General features: G+C 52.2%; 6 protein-coding genes across 6 annotated transcripts; 3 read left to right on the top strand and 3 right to left on the bottom strand.

The window, feature by feature from the left end:
* Positions 1-3753: 3753 nt before the first annotated feature.
* M430DRAFT_96867 (hypothetical protein) lies at positions 3754-5411 on the top strand (the record flags this gene model as incomplete). Its single annotated transcript, XM_024869994.1, has 4 exons — positions 3754-3841; positions 3894-4132; positions 4185-4946; positions 5001-5411. The coding sequence occupies 4 exons, from the start codon at positions 3754-3756 to the stop codon at positions 5409-5411; spliced, it is 1500 nt and encodes a 499-aa protein (XP_024723047.1).
* A 1814-nt stretch (positions 5412-7225) lies between these two features.
* Positions 7226-9046, bottom strand: M430DRAFT_56852 (hypothetical protein). The gene is made up of 3 exons (XM_024868643.1): positions 8405-9046; positions 7580-8358; positions 7226-7529 (listed from the first exon to the last, which is right to left on the bottom strand). The coding sequence occupies exons 1-3, from the start codon at positions 8843-8845 to the stop codon at positions 7406-7408; spliced, it is 1344 nt and encodes a 447-aa protein (XP_024723046.1). The 5' UTR covers positions 8846-9046; the 3' UTR covers positions 7226-7405.
* A 1914-nt stretch (positions 9047-10960) lies between these two features.
* M430DRAFT_16937 (hypothetical protein) lies at positions 10961-13619 on the top strand (the record flags this gene model as incomplete). Its single annotated transcript, XM_024863558.1, has 4 exons — positions 10961-11246; positions 11302-11447; positions 11501-12041; positions 12097-13619. 4 exons carry the CDS (start codon positions 10961-10963, stop codon positions 13617-13619), a joined length of 2496 nt encoding a protein of 831 aa, XP_024723045.1.
* A 918-nt stretch (positions 13620-14537) lies between these two features.
* On the bottom strand, positions 14538-16341 carry M430DRAFT_211892 (hypothetical protein). Its single transcript, XM_024864461.1, has 2 exons — positions 14788-16341; positions 14538-14720 (listed from the first exon to the last, which is right to left on the bottom strand). Exons 1-2 carry the CDS (start codon positions 16258-16260, stop codon positions 14676-14678), a joined length of 1518 nt encoding a protein of 505 aa, XP_024723044.1. The 5' UTR covers positions 16261-16341; the 3' UTR covers positions 14538-14675.
* Positions 16216-17191, bottom strand: M430DRAFT_33631 (hypothetical protein). Its single transcript, XM_024866404.1, has one exon. The coding sequence runs from the start codon at positions 16915-16917 to the stop codon at positions 16423-16425; it is 495 nt and encodes a 164-aa protein (XP_024723043.1). The 5' UTR covers positions 16918-17191; the 3' UTR covers positions 16216-16422.
* A 379-nt stretch (positions 17192-17570) lies between these two features.
* Positions 17571-19424, top strand: M430DRAFT_116712 (hypothetical protein). The gene is made up of 4 exons (XM_024861648.1): positions 17571-17990; positions 18043-18223; positions 18273-19038; positions 19088-19424. The coding sequence occupies exons 1-4, from the start codon at positions 17798-17800 to the stop codon at positions 19259-19261; spliced, it is 1314 nt and encodes a 437-aa protein (XP_024723042.1). The 5' UTR covers positions 17571-17797; the 3' UTR covers positions 19262-19424.
* The last annotated feature ends 1 nt before the right edge of the window (position 19425 follows it).

The following is a 19425-nucleotide window of genomic DNA, read 5'->3' as shown; positions in this document are numbered from 1 at the left end:
CCTTGGAGAGCGAGTGCTCCGTCGTACAGTACAAATCCCGCTGCGAAATAATAATACAGTGGTTTCGGTACAGCTCATCCGTCGGCTAACGCCTGCAGTGTTGGTAGACAAGACTGACTGAAACATTGACGGCTACGATACTCGAGAGTCGGCAATAATTGTGATGCGACGACGCTTGACGGGAAAGGGGAGTTCAGTAGTAGATCCTCCTACGGCTGGTATATTAGAATCTATATTAATCCTCTGTATCGCTTACTCCTTGAAAGACTGCGGTCTAGATCCTACAGTATGCCTGTGCCGGAAATGAGTCCTGGGCAAGTGAAGCACTACGAACTTTCGAAGTGTGTATCTCAGCCTTCAGGTAGGTAAGGTACGGTAGGTATGGTGTCTATCTTACTTCGTACTGCTGTGTATTCGATACGAAGTACACAGTTGGTACCAAAAATCGACAATGTAATCTTTTGAAACGGACTGGGCATGTATGTATCATGGATCATTGACAGGCCCTGTCTCCGTCTCCGCCATGAGGCGTGGAGGCGTCGTCGTCTTTCCAAATAGCTGGGTTCATCCACGAGGGTTACGCGATGCTTACTCGTTGTCACAGTGCGTCGCGTGCTGCAGTCAGGTTTATGTGACCAACGTTCGAAACCCGAGCATTTGGCGAATACGTAGAATAGAACCATGGTGGAATATATGGAGGTAGAATAGATCGATAGGAGCCAGAGCATGCAGGAGATCCCGGCGGCCAGAGGTGTGATTCTCTGGAACTTTGTATCCGTATGGTCGACGTTGTGATGATATCGGCCTGTGAGACGGCATGCTTTCTCAATGGCGTTCCAGTGAGAGGTTCTTGATGAACTCCATGCTCAAACTCGTTTCACAGACGTCTGGCACCGGCTTTATACTTCACCTCCTTATACAAACCTCAACGTTCTGACTCGATGTTCTCGATGTCGTATCACATCTCAAGTTTTCGCCAGAGTTCGAAGTGATCTATGCAACCGTCTCTTATGTTTCGGAAGAGCAGCCACGTCAATGCTCACTTGGCGACTGAGGTCAGGAACCATACTGAGATCCGGGAGAAAAGTTCCCACATCTGACCTGCAAATGTCGACACCTTAAAGACAAGGAGTTTGCTGGGTTAGTGCGGACATCAATTCAAGCCCCCAGCCTGGTCGCCGGAGCCTTGCGAGGGGCATGGATTGGACGAGGCTGAGCGGTCTAGCATATTGATCGATGCGATCCTTAAAAGTGACATGGCCCAGATTGGCAAAGTTGCCATTCCCTTTTGTAATTATATTGCAATTTGGAATTAGATGCTGAGTGAGCGTGTGGGAAGTATTGTCCGTTTCTTTCGTTCAATTTCTCCTGAACTCTTCCGGTTCGATGACTGCGCCGTACCTATCTTACTCAAAGCTGAGTTCATGTTACCCCTCGGTCAGTCAGCGACTGGCAGATGACCACCACAGGGGGGGGAAGAGGGGAAAAGGAGAACAAATACGAGAAGAAAAGAGGAGGTAAGAGAGGAGAACACCCAATCTTGAAGCTCATCACGAGTAGTCGTTGCATGACGGTCTGATAGGGCGCCATAGGCGTCAGCCGCGCTCAAGGGGATCCAACGACGGACGAGGAACGGCACGACGGGCAGTATCGACTGTCAAGCAGCTGTTGGATTTTTCCCAGGCGTCATAGATGACCTGCATAGAAGTTCACTGCCGCCGCGCCGCCCAAGGCCAAAGGAATGCCGGACGGCGGCGACCTTAAGGTGTGAGTGGAAGGCGTGGCAGCCACACCTTTTTGTGTGGCGAAACATGGAGGGGAGGCGGGCCTGCTGAAGGATCTCATTGGTATTATGGCGTTGAATAGCCGTTACAACATATCGAGAAGTCCGGAAGAATAGGAGATAGCAGATCGCAACGAGAGAGATCTGTTTGGCGGGGATGACAAGTAGATTGCCTCAAGGCGGCCCACAAAGATCGCAATAGCTGAATCGCCCAAAAAAGCACGTACAACTAGAAGTGCTTTGACGCGACGGCGCGCTGCAGGCAAGGCTGACTCTCGTTTGTTCATCGTGAGAGGTCGGCATCCTGTCCAATTGCTGTCATGGTTCGGGTCCTCAGCTCTGCGCAAGGAAGGTCGTCTGCGCTTACAATAGGATGCTGATTTGGCGAGATCCATCATCCATGGGCCGCAGGAGGTGAGCGGATGCTTCCGATCGCCGCATTCCTGTAGCCAGCTATCAATTATCAATTGTCTTTGCATGTTTTGATTTATTTTCCTATTATTTACTGTATATTTTATTCTACTATGATTTCTGGTCGTCCCAGAATCCCGTTCCCCCTCGTTGTAGCCGAGTCTTCACCCCGACTTTCCACGCAGTACAGTAGCACCCTTAGCAGTAACAACCAGTCGTATGGCCCGTACAGGAGTCACATACATGTACATATCAAGTCTTTTCTGATGGTGGCGTTCTCAGCCTATCACGGTCTTTGCAACTTTTCGTTTCCGGGCTAAAGAAGAGTGTTTGGTGCGGCCAAGCGTCGTCAGGGGCAAAGCGTCAGGGGCAGCCAGGGGCCTTTCGCAGACCCCGGCGTCCCATTATCATTCGACCAGGACTCGGGACACACGACACCAAACTTAACTTCTCCAACGTTGCTGAAAGCCGAGTCAGCACTGGCAGGCCGGGAGCGCGAAGATGCGGGATGTCAGTAAGAGAAAGCGTCGTGACAATGCAGGAAAGCATACTGATGAGTATGCGCAGGACTTTTACCACCGCACTCCTTCTGTGTCGTCGAGGACACAGCGGCCACTCCCCAGTCCCAGAGCGCCCGGGGCGTGCCAAGGGTCCGCTGCAGTCTGCAGGGGATTTTGATACGGGGTAGACGATAGATCGACCAGGGGAGGGCCGCATCCCCGCGGCTTTCCAGAAAGCCAGACTTTGCGGCCATTGACAACCGCCAGGACCCAAGAGAGACGATGATCGTTCGCAGGGCTACGCGACGACCTCTACCACTCTACTACGACGGAGGGACAACCTCTACCCCCGTACCGAGCAGTCCTACTTACTGGGTGCCTCTGGCGTAGCCGAATAGCTGTCTTATTCGTCCTAGCTCTATCGCTCTCTGTTGCAACAACCGTTGTGCTGTGTTTCCCCGGCTCCATGCCCAACTGCTACTGGACAGCCCACCCTCATGTTAGCCCCCAATCACCCCGACCCCTCTCATGCCATGAGGATCCAGGACCGGCCTGCCTGCCCAGATACGGAGTAGGGTCCGGCAAGAGCCAGGATGCGCACTCATGCCCTGTGGCTGGCTCTGCGCCAGTCACATCAACGATCACGAAGCCCGCCGTACGTTCGGTATACGCGCAGTATCCCAATATGTATCCTGGCCCTGGTGAGATCTCACTTATTAGCTCACGTATGCCCATTGTTGTAAACAGTCTCTTTTGGCAACCCTCGGGCTCTCGTTGACAATCACAGCACGACTCCGTATATCTGGCAATGGCCTCGTGAAGCCGTGGCTCCTGACAATCCTGGACTAATGCATGCCATTGATGACATTCATCAACCCAGACCACCCATTGAGAGACGCAGCCGGATCGGATTCGCGCTGGAGGGAGACGCGTGGGTAACCCCACTGTCAGGAACGGCCATTCTACGAATTAAGCCAACAATAGCCGGACTCTGCTAAAGAATCCGGAGGTAGTTCTTTTGGTGCTCTTCAGGAGGCCTCGTATATACGTTTCTATACAATGTCTTCCAATTCTTCAGACGTTTTTGGCCGGGGCCGCTGTCCCGCCCCGTTTCTAGAAGCTGATCTTTTCCCAACTACCGGTGGCTGTATGTTACAAATACCCCCTCGTCGTTGAATTGGGAGCTGATGATACAATAGACGTGGATGGGAGATTCTGTTCGGGCTTGCTAGGGATAAGTTGCTGTTTACCTTGTCCACAGACAGAATGGCTGTATCCGGACAACTTCGACACAATTACCAAGTCAGCATCTTGGGTCAATGTTGCTGGGATGATCTGCTCGATGTTCCTGCTCATCTCGTTTGCATTCCTGCCGGTGAGCAAGACACATAGACACTACCTGAGTATATGTCTGGCCATTGCTACAGTCTTTATGCAGGTAAGCATACCAATCTTGCCCAAGTACCGCAAGGAAATACTGACATACCTAGCTGGGCTTTATCATCCCACTTGGAGCCAAGCCCGAGCAATGCTTCAATGCCATTACTCCTAATGGCATGGACAGCAATAATGCCTGTGCTCTCTCTGGAGCCTTTATAATTCTCGGAGGATGGAGCGGCGTGATGTGGGTGTTCCTTCGAGCTGTGGCGCTGCACCTTCAGATCTGTTGGGAAGTAGTCTTGGGCAAGACTTTCATGTGGGGAGCGCTTGCCTCCGGCTGGGGCATACCGGCGGCTGGTTTGACGATCGCCTTGGTTATCAGTGGAGTATCCTTTCGATTCGGAGATACCTGTCACATCAACCACAAGGACAGCCTGGCGGACTTTTGGATCCCGCTGCTCGTGTTCTCAGGAATCACGGTCATCATCCAGTTTGCGACGTTCGGTTACTGCATCAAGGTCTATCTGGCGTCTCTCATAGACGAAACGGCGACGACCAGAAGCTCCGGGTTGCCATCGTACACGGCCAGCATGTCCCCGCGCCAAGCGTACCGGCGGGTCCGCCGGGTTATCCAGTTGCAGTGGAGGGGCATCTCAATTGTGCTCCTGATCGTTGTGGACGTGATCTTCTTCTCCGTTGTTTTCGTATTCATGGACGACATCGAGACCAATCTCCTCAAGAACCCCGCCAAGGGCGAGAAGTGGCTCCTCTGCCTAATCGAACAGAAAGGGAAGAAGGAGCCGTGCACGCACCTGGCTGAGTCCCTCGTTGTCAATGAAGCCACTGTGATGGCGGTCCTCCTGCTCCTCTCCGTAAGTATCCGTGGATCAACACATCATTTAACACCTCATGCTAACGCGATATAGTTGAATGGTATCTGGAGTCTGCTATTCCTAGGCCGTCTCTCCATGTTCACAGGCTGGTACGAGTTGATACGCAGCAAGTTCAGCAAGGGCCCCAGCGAGTTCGTCAGCGCCGACGTCCACACCTTCAAAGACCCGGGCACCGGCACCTACGAGATGCTAAGTCGTGAGCGCACGACCAAGAGCCCTGAGCCGGTCATATCCCCCATCACGCCGCTCTCACCAGCAGCCACGGCCAAGTACGGCCGCGAGACCCCCGATTACTTCGGCCGGGAAGCACGTTATAAATCTCCGTCCCGTTCCTTCTCCTCGCCCAAACCTCCCGTCGGCTACGGCCGGGACTGGGACCCGAGCAGCACGTACGCGGCGCCTGCTCAACCCTACGTAGATCCTCTGGCTATGCATAAGGTGTGAGCGTCGCGTATCTGACCTGTGCCAACTATCTACTTGCGCATCTACTTGCGCATCTACTTGCCTATCTTTCATCCTCAAAAAGCAAAAGCAAACCAAAACCCTCATTGCATAGCATAGCATAGCATTTCCCATCCGGCGATTCGACTCTCGCCATCTTTCTGACTTCAGCGATCTTACCTTCTATCTTGTCACCAACCACATCACGATCTTCACACGGCGTTTCATCCCCTTCCTCATTGTCATTTTCATTTTCGCGGAGCCCGGCGCTTGGTATCTAGGTATAGGCAGGGTTCATTTGGGGCAATTCTCCGATACCATGGCGAGGAAAGGAAAGGAAAGGAAAGGCTGGGCTGGGAAACGAATCTTACCTAGTATATCCTGGATGTATGTATATTTGCGCGGTGTATGTATGGTATCTGTATAGGCAGGAGGAAAAGGCGAGTGGAAAAAAATCAGAAGATCTAGATTTGGATCCCCATCATTGATCGATGGGGGGAGGGGTAGGCGCGAGATAGGAAGTTGGTAATTTGAGAGAAAGAAGAGGACTGAAAAAATATAACAAATCAAATATATAATATGGTATAACTTTTTACATGATCGGATATCTGATGTTTGGATATTGATCGATAGGTATCTTTTTGGTGATAAATGGAGTAGACAGGTACCTTGCAAGGAAGTGTTAACAGGTCTGGGTATGTATGTAAGGTATCTCAGGGGTAAAGACGCATTTCGTATTAACCAGTCCCTTGTCTCTCCCTCCCCTTCCAACACCTTTCACTTCCATTTCCTTCCAATTCCAAACCCCCCTTCATTTTCCCATCCACACTCCCCTCAACCCACCCATCCATCCATCTACCTACCTACCTAACAAACCCAACCCCTTTTTCGCCATCTTATCTTATCTTACTCCTTCCTTACTTACCTATCCTTCCCTCCCTCCCTGCCTCCTTAATCCTATTTCTATTCCGGATAATATCTTTATCTGGACGTAGATTAGGCTTTTGTTTTTTGTATTTTTTTTAGGGGGAGGAAAAAGGGAGAGGAAAAAGGGGGGGGGGGGGGTTGGGGAGAGAGGGAAGGTAAAGGTGATCTTAGGGGATTCGTAGTAGTCCGTACCTAAGCTACCTATACCTATCTTTACTTCTAACCTCCCCTCTTTTCCTTTTCTTTCTTTCCTTTTCTTCTCCGTTCTGCATATTCCTCTACCCCCCCCTCCTAATCCATCCCATCCCATCCCATCCCATCCCAATCCCCCCTAATCCCAATTCCCAATTCCTAATCCAATCTATTTCACTCCCAACCAAACAACCAAACAACCAAATTTTCTAATAATTCAGCTTCTGGATCCCGAACCTTCTGTTCGTTTGCTATTTTAGAGGAGAGTTCTTGCTTAGTTTTTAGTTTTTAGTTTTGGAGGGGGAAGGGGGAGGGGGGAGGTGGGGGATTTGGAAATTTGGATTTGGGGGTTTGGAGGTTTGGGGGGGAAGAAAAGGGGGGGGGGGGAGGTGTTGGGAAGGGATAGGTTATTAAACAGCATATAACCTTCTCCCCTCAGATCTCACCTCCCCCACACAAGACTCTCCCACATTTCAAAGTTTCAAAATACTCATATATTAAAGAAGAATTATCAAAAAGAAGACGTAACACTATAAACATTACAAAACAAGATCCGCAGGTTTCAAAATACTCATATTAAAAAAAGAAGTATCAAAAAGAAGACGTAACACTATAAACATAAACATTACAAAAAAACAAGATCCGCATCATTCATACCGACATACCATACGTATCCCCATTCATTCATAATTAACCTTCGTGTAACATCAACCATGCCCTTCTTTGCTTCCCATCCATTTATTCGTACCTCCATCATTATACACATACCTTACCTAGCATGTATGAAACCCTTGAACCTGACCCGACCAAACTCCAAGACTGTTGTACAAAGAGAATTCTTGCTGCTGCACAAAGAGAATTCTTATAGACGCAAAGGGCTACTTGGCGTGCATCACAATCTCGGCGTAGACGTCGTCAGGGATCTTTTTGATCAGCGTCAAGGTCACTTCTTTGATGATTTCGGCTTGCAGGGGAGGGAAGGACCGGAGGATTTTGGTAGGACTGCTGGATATTAGTAGGGATCTGAGAGGGGAGTGGCATATGTCACGTACCTAGGGGAACTGAGGATGGAGTTCCGGAGGATCACGAGCTGGGCTACGATGCAGAGGATGTTGAGGTGAGCGCCATATGCGAAGAGGAAGTCCCACAGGCGGAGCACTTCGGGGAGGGGAGGCGTGCAGGCGCAGAGGGTGAGGACGGATGGGAAGGCGTACAGTTCGGCGCTCATTCCTTTGCCAATGAGATACAGGCTGAGCTTCGGGTCGACGATGGCGAGGACCTTGTCCACCAGTGCGAGCCCTTTGTGGACGCCGTCCATCGCACCCCGCACGTAGCCCGGACACTCGTGTGTAATGAATCGGTGGAAGGCGACGAATGCTTCGGCCTCGCTGCGCGCGGCGTAGAGGAAGGGTGCAGCGAGGACATTCATGCCCTGAACATAAGTGCCTGGTTCTGACGCGGGGACCTGGGAGCCTTCATTCAAAGCTAGAGCCCTCGCTCCTGGCTCTATCGCCGGGGTTGAATTCTGAAGCACGGGACTCCCGTGCTCGTCGGCCGTGTTCCTCATCTTGTTCCCCGTATTCGCAAGACCCTTGGCTCGCTCTTCCTTCGCATCATGCAGTTTCCACGCCACGGCATTGAGGAGTCGGATGAGACTGGCCTCACTGACTCTCCGTCTGAACAGGGGATCGGTTGCTAATGTGCGAAAGGTATCATTGCGAATCTTGGAGTAGGCTGGGGATGCGCCGCGGTGGATGAGGGTGAGGTAGGAGTCGGTCTCGAGGACGGGAGCATTGAGGAGGATCAACCACACGTAGATGCGCAGAGAGGACTGGAGCCATTAGCAGGGTTCCAAGGGGTGGGTGTCCTGCGCTTACCATGCCATCACTATCGCTCTTGACGCCCTGGTCCAAGATCTTCAACCGCGTTGCTTCCAACCCACCCAAGAGATCCCCGTCTGGCGGTCCGTCCCTTATGAGACGATCCAGCGAGAGAGCCTCTGCGGTCGGCCTCCTCACGGGCATTGGGCGCCTGCCCGCCGAGTCCGGATTAGGGGGGGTCATGTTTGTCGCATCGCTGTTCGATCTGGCTCTCGTGGGCGGATCTTTCTTGACCGGGGTGCTATTGAGCTGCAGCGCCTGTCGATGCTGCCGGGTAATCAGTGAGGGTTGATTGCTGGCCTGCTGTCCCAGGGCGTGGGCGGATTGGAGACGGCGCAGGGCGCGGTGCGATCTGGGAGATGGAGGCGCGTCGAGGGGAGGAATTGGCTTTGGCCAGGCGGGTGCGGCGATGGTCTCTCGAATGGGCGATGTCGACATGTTGGTCGAGGTCGAGGTCGAGGTCGAGGTCGGCCGGAGGGTTGGCGCGAGGTCAATGTCGGGCAGTGTTCATCTGGAGAGTGAATCTTGAAGAGTGAAGTGGCTGGTCAGGAACAAGAGAGAGTCAATGTTTGGGATGGGGTTTCCCCGCCTACGCGACCTCCCGTGTTCAGCCTCATGGGAGAGAAGGCCGGGGGGGGGGGGCTGAGGACGGCGAGGGAGAGGGAGTTGGAGTTGGGGGGGATAAACATGGTGTTGATGGTATATTGTGGAGGGTCAGGCTCAATTGTCCCTTGAGATGTAGACCTCTCCGTTACCTCCTTGACCTACCTCAGGTATCTTCCCTCGAGATCACCTCCCTCTCCAAGGTACCTGGAGTGTACACGTGACACCATCACGTGAGAGAATCACATGACCTCGCCAGGTACAATCTCTGCGCACCATACCTAAAGAAGGTGGAGTACCTGAGATAGGGCTGGATGTATCTGTCTTGTCTTTAACAGCAAGCAAGTTCGTGCAAATCAGAAGCAATGCTTCCGTAAGCTGTCCCTTTGCTGTGAGGCATGCTTACACATCGCGGTGCTCACATTGGCATTAAGTAAAGCGATGAGCAAGATCAAAAGGGCGTTTTCCCAGCGTGAAGATCTTGAATCATGATGTGATTTTGGGCTCAAAGGGCCTGCGATGGCATCATGAGCGGCGGTGCTGATTGGCCGGTGGCCCACGACGTCGTGCATCTCGCTTCGGCAGACGGGGGCGGAGGGGAAAGGCGAGGAAGGCGAGGAAGGCGAGGCACGGGACTCCGCCGTCCGCCTGTTGGACTGACGTTGACGGAGGAAACACCAGAAACAATCGAAGCCCCATGGAAGCTTTGGTGAGAGCGGCCATGACGAATCAATCAATCACAAATCAATCAATCTTTTTCCCATCCTTACACCAGATGCCCATCCCCCCGTGCGCCGTCTGATTCGGTGGTGCTCGGGGTCCACGGGGTCCCTGGATCTGGGCGAGGGAAACTTGATAAATCCGTGAAGATGCGGCCCTCTTTAGACTTTAGCCCCGATGGCGACATCTGCACGCCCCACGGTCTCCCCGTTGGACGCGTTCACTACCAACAGTAGGGCGGAAAATAATGTTCTATGTACCCGGTACCTCTGTTCTGGTGCCGGCACCGTCCAATTCGAGGTATTCGGGACTTCCCACTGTGGAAAGGGAGGGTTCTCCGATGATGCTCTCGCACAGAGAACGCTTGAACTTGAGGCTCCAGGGAAGAAAGCTTCTACTCGTCTTCTCTACTTCTTCTTCTCTCTCTCTCTTCACCTTTCACTCTTCCTCTCTCTCATATCTCAATCTTCCAATCCAATCCAACCTCTCTCTTCCTCTTCAGGACAGCTCCTCCTCGCCAGTCCCCCACACGGACTAGTCTCACCATCTCTCTTGTCTCACCCGCCGCACATCTCTCTCCTCAACCATCCTACGATGCCCTCAAGATCACCTTTCCCGTCTGCGTACCGTCTGTAGTTGTATCCTCATTCATCTCCCACGGTCGATCAAACGCCACGCTCCTTGGGCAATTTGCCTTGGCAGCACGCAATCCATTGGCGGCGCCTCTGGACCTCTCAGCAGCTCTTATTAAAACCTCGAACACTCCTCCATCTGAGCCTCGTCCACTCGCGCCATCTGGGACTACTCTTTGCTCTTCTCTCCCCCCCTTCACCTCTGCCTCGAACGGCCCAGACTGAGCTGAAGAGTCTGCATCCTTGCGCGGAGAACCAAGCAAGTCCTCCCGCCTCCTGCGGACACCATTCCCCAGACGAGCAAGACCCTATATCAGCCTCGTCGTAGTCCGCCCAACCCAGGACCCTGAAGCAGCGCCGTCCTGCAGATCTCCCTGTCACATATCCCGCCTCTCTTCCCTCCTTTGGGAATAGCCCCCCTCGACGACACCATCCGCCTGACAGCTCTCTATATCTTTATAGCTTCATAGCTTTTTGTCTTCTCTTATTTCTTCCTCCTCCTCCTCCTCCTCCTCCTCCTCCTCCTTGGACATCCGCACTTAGGCTCCCTCTCCCTCGTGGCCTGTGGTTACTTGACATCGTCCACCATCCCATCAACATGCCCGGCCCCAAGGCCACCAAGGTCGGCCATTTCCTGGCCAAGGCCCTCGCCATCAAGCTCGATTATCGCAATGAGCTGGACGAGGAGATCCGCCGGGGGGAGTCCGTCTTCTCCACGCAAACTGCTGATACCTATGTTGAGGAAGAACCCACCACCGGGGAATTCCTGCGGGAGGTTATCCCCGACCGACATGATGTCGCCCGCTACTTCATCTCCCTCTTCCCCTTCCTCACCTGGATCACCCACTACAACCTCCAGTGGTTTCTTGGTGACCTGGTAGCTGGTACGTATCTTCTTCAATAGAGACCTTGTCCTCGCTGTGCTGACATGGTCCAAAGGCATCACCATTGGCTGTGTGGTCGTCCCGCAGGGTATGGCATATGCGACGCTGGCGGGTCTTCCGCCTCAGTTCGGACTCTACTCCTCTTTCATGGGCGTTCTCGTCTACTGGTTCTTTGCTACATCTAAAGATATCACCATCGGCGTAAGAAACCACCCCCCGCATCCCCACGTGATATATCCCTAACTCTCGAATAGCCCGTGGCCGTGATGTCGACCCTCGTCGGCGATGTCCTGACAAGAGCAAAGGAAACCCACCCAGACATTCCGGGCCATGAGATCGCTTCCGCCTTGTCAGTCATTGCAGGCTGTATTATCTTCTTCATCGGACTCGTTCGCTGTGGGTGGATTGTCGACCTGATCCCACTCGTTTCCATCTCTGCATTCATGACTGGTTCGGCCCTGAACATTGCCAGTGGTCAGGTTGCCGGTCTCATGGGAATTTCGAAAGTGAACACGCGGGATCCCACTTACTGGGTAATTATCCACACACTTCAGGGATTGCCAAGGACGTCCCTGGATGCTGCAATGGGCCTGACGGCTCTTTTCTTGCTATACGGGATCAGATCGGTTTGCAAGTTTGCGGCGAAGAAGTTTCCGAGACGCCAGAAGCTCATCTTCTTTTGCGCCACTCTCCGGACCGTGTTCGTCATCTTACTGTACACCTTGGTTAGCTGGCTCGTGAATAGACACCACCGCCAGCACCCCAAGTTCAAGGTTCTTGGCAAGGTTCCGAGAGGTGAGTTCCCCCGCATCAGATCCTCCCGTTCTCCAGATCTCTAATCATGAAATAGGCTTCAAGGCAGCAGCGGTCCCAACGATCACTAAGCCAATGATTACGATATTCGCTACCGATCTACCAGCATCCGTGATCGTTCTCTTGATCGAACACATCGCCATCTCAAAGTCCTTCGGGAGAGTGAACAACTACATCATCAACCCCTCCCAAGAGTTGGTTGGGATTGGAGTAACAAACATCCTCGGACCTTTCCTTGGTGCCTATCCAGCAACGGGTTCCTTCTCGCGTACAGCCATCAAGTCCAAGGCCGGTGTCCGGACTCCCTTCGCGGGTTTGATCACGGCCATCGTGGTCCTCCTTGCCATCTATGCTCTCCCGGCTGTCTTCTTCTACATTCCAAACGCAACCCTATCTGCGGTCATCATCCACGCTGTTGGTGACCTGATCACCTCGCCGAATACCGTCTATCAGTTCTGGCGCGTGGCGCCTCTTGATGTCCTGATCTTTTTTATCGGGGTCATCGTGACCGTCTTCTCTTCGATCGAGAACGGTATCTACACCACCATCTGCGTTTCCTTCGCCGTCCTGATGTTCCGGATCATCAAGGCCAAGGGTCGATTCTTGGGTAAGGTGAAGGTCCACTCCGTCATTGGCGACCAGGTCCTGAACGACAGCAACAAACCCCTTGCCGAAAATGGCACGTTCCCCAAGTCCGCGGATGTCGACGATGGAGGAGCCCGCGCCCTCTTCCTACCCATCGATCACGGGGACGGCTCCAATCCTGAGGTCGACATCGTGAACCCCTACCCGGGGATCTTCATCTACCGCTTCTCCGAAGGCTTCAACTACCCCAATGCAAACCACTACCTGGACCAGCTAACCAACCACATCTTCGCGAAAACGCGCCGCACCAACCTCAACCACTACGCCCGGCCCGGCGACCGGCCGTGGAACGACCCGGGCCCCCGCCACGGCAAGGTCCCTGAAGACCACGCCAACCGGCCAACACTCAAGGCCATCATCCTGGACTTCAGCTCCGTCAACAACGTCGACGTCACCTCGGTGCAGCAGCTGATTGACGTCCGCAACCAGCTCGACCGCTACACGGCGCCCGCCGTCGTCGACTGGCACTTCACCTCCATCAACAACCGCTGGACGAAGCGCGCCCTCGTCTCGGCCGGCTTCGGCTACCCAACCCCTGACCGCGGCGACGGCACACTCACGCGCTGGAAACCCATCTTCTCCGTGGCCGAGATTGGCGGCAGCGACTCAGCCGCCGCCGTCGCCGAAGCCGCCAACAACGAGAAAGAACTGCAAGCGCAGCGCACGCGATCACGGCGCACCGGCGACCCCACGTCCCCGGACTCGGACAGCGGCATCAGCGCCAGCGACCTCAAGACCAACGTCGGCGTCAGGACGCTGGGCCGCACCGCCGTCGTCAACGGCATCAACCGCCCGCTCTTCCACATCGATCTCACGAGCGCGCTGCAGAGCGCCGTGGCGAACGTCAAGGCGCGCGAGGCGGCCGAGGCCGAGTTCGAGGCTCGTGGCGGCGAGGGCATTGGCGAGGAGCCGTGATGTTGATTTTTCCCTTCTGGGTTCTGGGTGTCTGGGGTCTGGTGCAGAAGTCGTTTCAATTCGTTCGTTCGTTCGTTCGGGAAGCGAAGCAACAGGAAAGCGTGCGTGCGTGTTATCGGATGACCTTTTTTCAAAAGCACGAAAAAAACAAAAAGTTACGGGTCTGGTCTGGTCTCGTGTGGTCGTTGGGTGTTATCTTATATATATACAAGCAAGTGATACCTCTTCAGTTGGTTGGTGCGTATAGCATAGCGTCGCGTAGCATGCATTTGTATATAGATGGATTTGGATTTGGATGGGATCTTCATATATCTTTTTTGGATACCCGGTTGCGTTCGTTGGATAGGGGTAGGGGTCTTTTGATGATGAAATGGAATGGAATTATATATATGATATGGAAAGGAATTACTTACTTATTCACCTTAAAAAAAGACTACCTCTCTTCCTTTGTTTTGTGAAATACTACTCCAAAGTAATTCATCTCACGAGCAAGACTGACATCAATCATTCCAAGTCTTCACCAAGTCACAAGCACAAGCACAAGCACAAGCTAGTAGAAGTAGAAGTAGAAGTCCATTTCCATTTCCATTTCCAATTCTTTCTTATTCTTATTTCTTCATCTCCCACACTAGACTATCCCCATCTATCCATCCAACTCTCACAATTCATTCGCTCTTCACTTCACCCAAGAAGTCTTCTTTCCTTCCTTCTCTCTAATCCAACAACCGTTGCAACCTCTTCGCTCCCGCTCCACATGATCGATCATGTTATGATCTTATGATTTGCAATAAAAGACAAAAAACCAATCCACCATGCCCGAAAAACTCCACGCTTGATCAAATCCCAATGCCATGTTATGCTATTCCTACACGCTGTGTCCCTAACCCCCCGATTTCGAAAGAGAGGAGAAGAGATGGGTGTTGTTGTTTTTCTTTTTTTCTTTTCGGTCTATGCCAAGGTACCTTATGTGTGACTTGTGTTGTGACAGGCGATCTCTCTACCTCTGATGCGTAGTACTCCGTTCAATGATTTCTCGGTTTATATGTACATGGATTCTTATCCTGCGATCCCTGCAATGAATGCATTTGGGGGTAATTTATCCTAGGGAGGGTTGTCAGTATCTTCATCTTCCTCCTCCTCTTGGGTTCCTGGGAGATATCGGACGTACCCTATTCTGTTGAAATGCGTCAAAGGCCTGGGGAAGTTGCCATCCAGTCTGCTCCAAACAAAGGACTGCAAATTCCATAGTCATACCCGTCTTCTCCATCAACTGGCCCGCCATCGCCTCCTTCTGTTGTTGTTCAATATTGACGTTTGGTGGTGGTGCTTGTGTTGCTATATTGGCCTGATTTGATGGCATGGCCAACGGGGCCCAAGCTCGAAGACCCAGCATATCGCTGACAACCCTGATCGGGCTTCCACCGGGTGCGCCGGGGCCCAGGACGAATGTTCTGGAGAAGCTGCGAAGCGCCTTTTCGGTCGATGTGTTTTGCTCCTCGAATTCCCCGTGCATTGTGATGATAAGTCCATCGACTCCCCCCGGATTCTGTCCAGAGGGATCGGCAAGACCAGGTAAGGGATGGCATTCGATGAGGTACTTGGCTGATTCCGTTGCGAGATCAGGGTGTCGAGTAGCAGGGAGTTCAGACCAGACCTGTTGGATTGCTTGAATGCCCTTGTATCGCCGATTCAATCTCGGTCCAGCGTATGTGAGCTTGACAAGATTTCGAGAATGCTTCATATAAGCGTCCCAGCCGGGAACTGGAGTTGAATGCTCTCGGTTCCGGGGTGCGGACATGTTGATGGCGATCGAGTGAACAGACTCAGCATCGTAGAAGCTTGATAAAAGAGCATTACGGTCGCTGTCGTAGAGGGCGACGAACTGCCTGATGAAGTTCTCGCCTACCTGAGAGACATCTCGAAAGTCCGGTCCGCTGATTGGGATGGGGGTGTTCACAGCTTCAAGAGTAGCGGCAACCTCTTCAGGAGTCCTAACCTGGACATAATTGAGGTTTTGCAGCCTTGGGAACCACTTCATGATCTCGACATTGAAGTTAGGCTCTTGGGTTTCGATCGGATTGTTTGATAAAACTAGAGTTTCCAGACTTCTAAACTTCCAGCGCCATGATGCAATAGACTTCAGGTCTTTGAAATTGTTCGAGGAAAGGTCGAGATTCTTGATATCCGGGAAGGTTTGTGCTAAAGCAGTGACGCCGGAGACGTCGCTAAGACCATTATTGGCAAGGGAGACGCTGACAATGGCATCGCGCTTCTCTTGCCATGTCTTGAATAGCTGATCAGCAACAACCATCAATGCTGGGAACAGCTTGGAAGTTGTCTTCCCGTCGAAGGTTCCGAATCCCATTTCCAATAATCCCGCATCTTGAGCAAGAGCCGACAGATTAAGTAGCTTGAGATTGCCATCATATCGAGTGGCGAGAATGGCTCTGAATTTCTCCTTTGTTTCCTGGGCCGATTGGGAGACTGCTTTCTTTTCTTCCGATCCAGCTGACGGTGGTGTTGATCCACGTTCATAAGCTTTGATTCTCAAAGTAGCTCCTGCAAACATGAAATTGTTTAACTTTGATATCTGTTCGATATCTTCGGGACTGGCGGTAATAATGACGGAGTCACCCTTCATATGTGACTATTCGATGTTAGCAAGGCATAATTACCTTGGAATCGATCGTAGATCACGGAGCGGTATACGCGGAGATGTCGATCCTTGACTCGTTGAGGTGCTTGGCTTGAGAACGAGTAGAAAGAGACGTCGCAACGATGCATGACCCTCGTGAACCCACGATCATATCAAAAGACATACCTTCTTGATCTTCACAGCCCTATTCGATCGGGAGTCCAGTCCAGCGGCTTTTCGTTCCAGGAACCCGAGTAAGCTTTCAAGACCGCCGTCGGAGTTTGATGCCGCTTTGCTATCCTTTAAACCGTCTACCTGGAGGGTTGTGCCACCTTGAGTAATGCGCGAATCGAGCACATTGGCCTGCTTTGCTCCCAAGCCTCGAAGAATGGCTTGCTGAGCCTTCTGTGTGGTAAGATTTCCCCCCCTCGCAGACGCTCCTTTTCCACGTCCGGTTGACTGAGACCGAGATGATGGAGATTCAAGTCGGCCCTTCCCAGATTTTCCTCGCCCTCCAGCTCCATTATCCATGTCTAAATCCCCATCTTTGTCAACTCGAACGGGACCCGAACGTCGCTTTTGTATTCCACCTCGACTAACCCCGCGTACGGTGGGAGAGGCGTTTCTGGAGCCCCGCGGAGGCGCAGAAGCACGCTGGATCATATTGTCGTCGCGAGGAAATCCTCTGCAGCCTCTTCGTGGTGGAACGACAAGAACTCGATGTGTTTCGCGTCGTATAGCGTTCCGAAAGATCTCGGAAAAGTGAGGTTGTCGATCAGTTCATTTGCGAAGATGTCGTAAAATAGTACCGGATGGTATGATGCGCTCTGGGCGAAGAGATGAAGGATATGAGAGGGCCTGGAATATGACTCCGGCCGGGAGAGATGTGGGTTGTGCCTAGTGGTGGCTGTGGATGAATGGTGAAAGAAAGGCGAACGAGGCAGCGAAGGTGAGAAAGAACGTGAGTGAATCAAGGCTGTGACGCTCTGGCTCGTGGTGGGGCCTACCGGGCTAGCCGAGCCGGGTGTCAAATCACGTGCTGTGAGGCTCAAAAATCGAGCGGAACGATATTGGAAGCAAAAGGGGGCCAAGGGCAGGGAAAGCAGGGAATATATGGTACCAGGACCTATTTAGCATACCTTGTGTATAGATGTGATTTGAAGACCTCTGTATTTATTATTTATTTATTTATTTATTAATTTGTCTCATCCCAACTCCAAGACTCCCTCTGTCTTTTCCGCCTCGTTACAGGGGTGGGCCGGCCTGCAGGTACGCGGCCGCGTTATTGATTTGGAAAGCTGGCCTCAAAATATCCTATACCACCTCGCGCGTCAGCACCTTTGAGGCTCTTCTGTGTTCTGCCGACATTGTGTTGCATCTCCTTGTACTTGGTGCCCGTTCGAATCTGCAGCGTGGCTACTTGATCTCTTCTGTTCTGCAATTTATGTATTTTTTGAGATCCGCTCCCTTCGAATCCCTGCCGTAAGGCTCGCTCAGCTCCACCACTACTTCGATATAACTTCAAGTCCTCCGTCCAGCAGGGATGCCTGCAAAATCCAGGTTTACAAGGCTGGATGCCTTCACGAAAACGGTCGATGAGGCAAGAGTACGCACAACATCAGGAGGAATTGTTACGATAGCTTCACTGCTTATCGTTCTGTTCCTCGCATGGGGAGAATGGGCGGATTATCGACGGATAGTGGTACATCCGGAGTTGGTAGTAGACAAGGGACGAGGTGGGTTGTCACGGATATACACCCGGTGAATGCTGCTGATTGTCTTGAACAGGAGAGCAGATGGAAATTCATCTGAACATCACTTTCCCCCGGATCCCTTGCGAGCTCTTGACACTCGATGTGATGGATGTCTCCGGCGAGCAGCAGACTGGTGTCATGCATGGAATCAATAAAGTCAGGCTTGCACCCGCTGATGAGGGCGGAAGAGTCATTGATATTAAGGCTCTGGACTTGTAAGCTGCTAGGTCTGGAGACACAATAACAGGTGCTAATTCTTCCCAGGCACGCCGATGATCAAGCAGCACACCTTGACCCTGATTACTGCGGTGGCTGTTACGGTGCAACACCACCTCCGAACGCACAAAAACCGGGATGCTGCAATACCTGTGACGAAGTTCGAGAAGCGTATGCCAGTGTGTCCTGGGCCTTCGGACGAGGCGAGAATGTAGAGCAATGCGAGCGTGAACACTATGCAGAACGATTGGATTCTCAACGAAAGGAGGGCTGCCGTATTGAGGGGGGTCTGCGAGTTAACAAGGTTATTGGAAATTTCCATATCGCCCCTGGAAGGAGTTTCAGCAACGGGAATATGCATGTCCACGATCTTAACAACTTCTTCGATACTCCTGTCCCAGGCGGTCATGTTTTCACGCACCACATCCACTCTCTCCGCTTTGGACCACAGCTTCCAGATGATGTTATCGCGAAGACGGGCTCTAAGTCGCTTCCCTGGACAAACCATCATTTGAACCCCCTGGATAACACAGAGCAAGTTGCACCCGAACCGGCTTACAATTTCATGTACTTTGTTAAGGTTGTCTCGACTTCATACCTTCCACTAGGCTGGGAGAAGAATACTGGCAGCAGTTCAGGAAGCAACAACGTTGGCCTTGGATCCTATGGGCACCAAGATGATGGCAGCGTTGAGACACATCAGTACTCAGTCACCAGTCATCGTAGGAGTCTGGCCGGCGGTGATGATTCTGCTGAAGGTCACAAGGAGAAATTGCATGCTCGTGGTGGTATCCCGGGGGTCTTCTTCTCATACGTAAGCCTCAAGTTAATGCTTGGTCCTAACCGTCACTAACAATCTACAGGATATCTCACCAATGAAAGTCATCAACCGCGAAGAGAGATCGAAGTCCCTTTCAGGATTTCTCACCGGACTCTGTGCCATCGTGGGCGGTACCCTGACCGTGGCCGCAGCAGTTGATCGTGGATTATACGAGGGACACACGAGGCTGAAGAAGCTGCAATCAAAAAATCTGTGATGGGGGCATGTTATGTATATGGGTGGCTGGCACGGAATGGAGTTTAGAGGGCTTGAATATATAGGGTGAATACCAAAATTGAACGATTACCATGATTTCGAAGGGGGGGTATCACACGTGATCAAGAAGCGGGAGTCAGCTGGGTTCTTGGGAAAAGGGGGGGG

This window comes from Amorphotheca resinae (assembly GCF_003019875.1).
Source record: "Amorphotheca resinae ATCC 22711 unplaced genomic scaffold M430scaffold_3, whole genome shotgun sequence".
In the NCBI taxonomy this organism is placed as follows: Eukaryota; Fungi; Ascomycota; class Leotiomycetes; order Helotiales; family Amorphothecaceae; genus Amorphotheca; species Amorphotheca resinae.
This window is presented reverse-complemented; position numbering and strand designations above follow the sequence as displayed.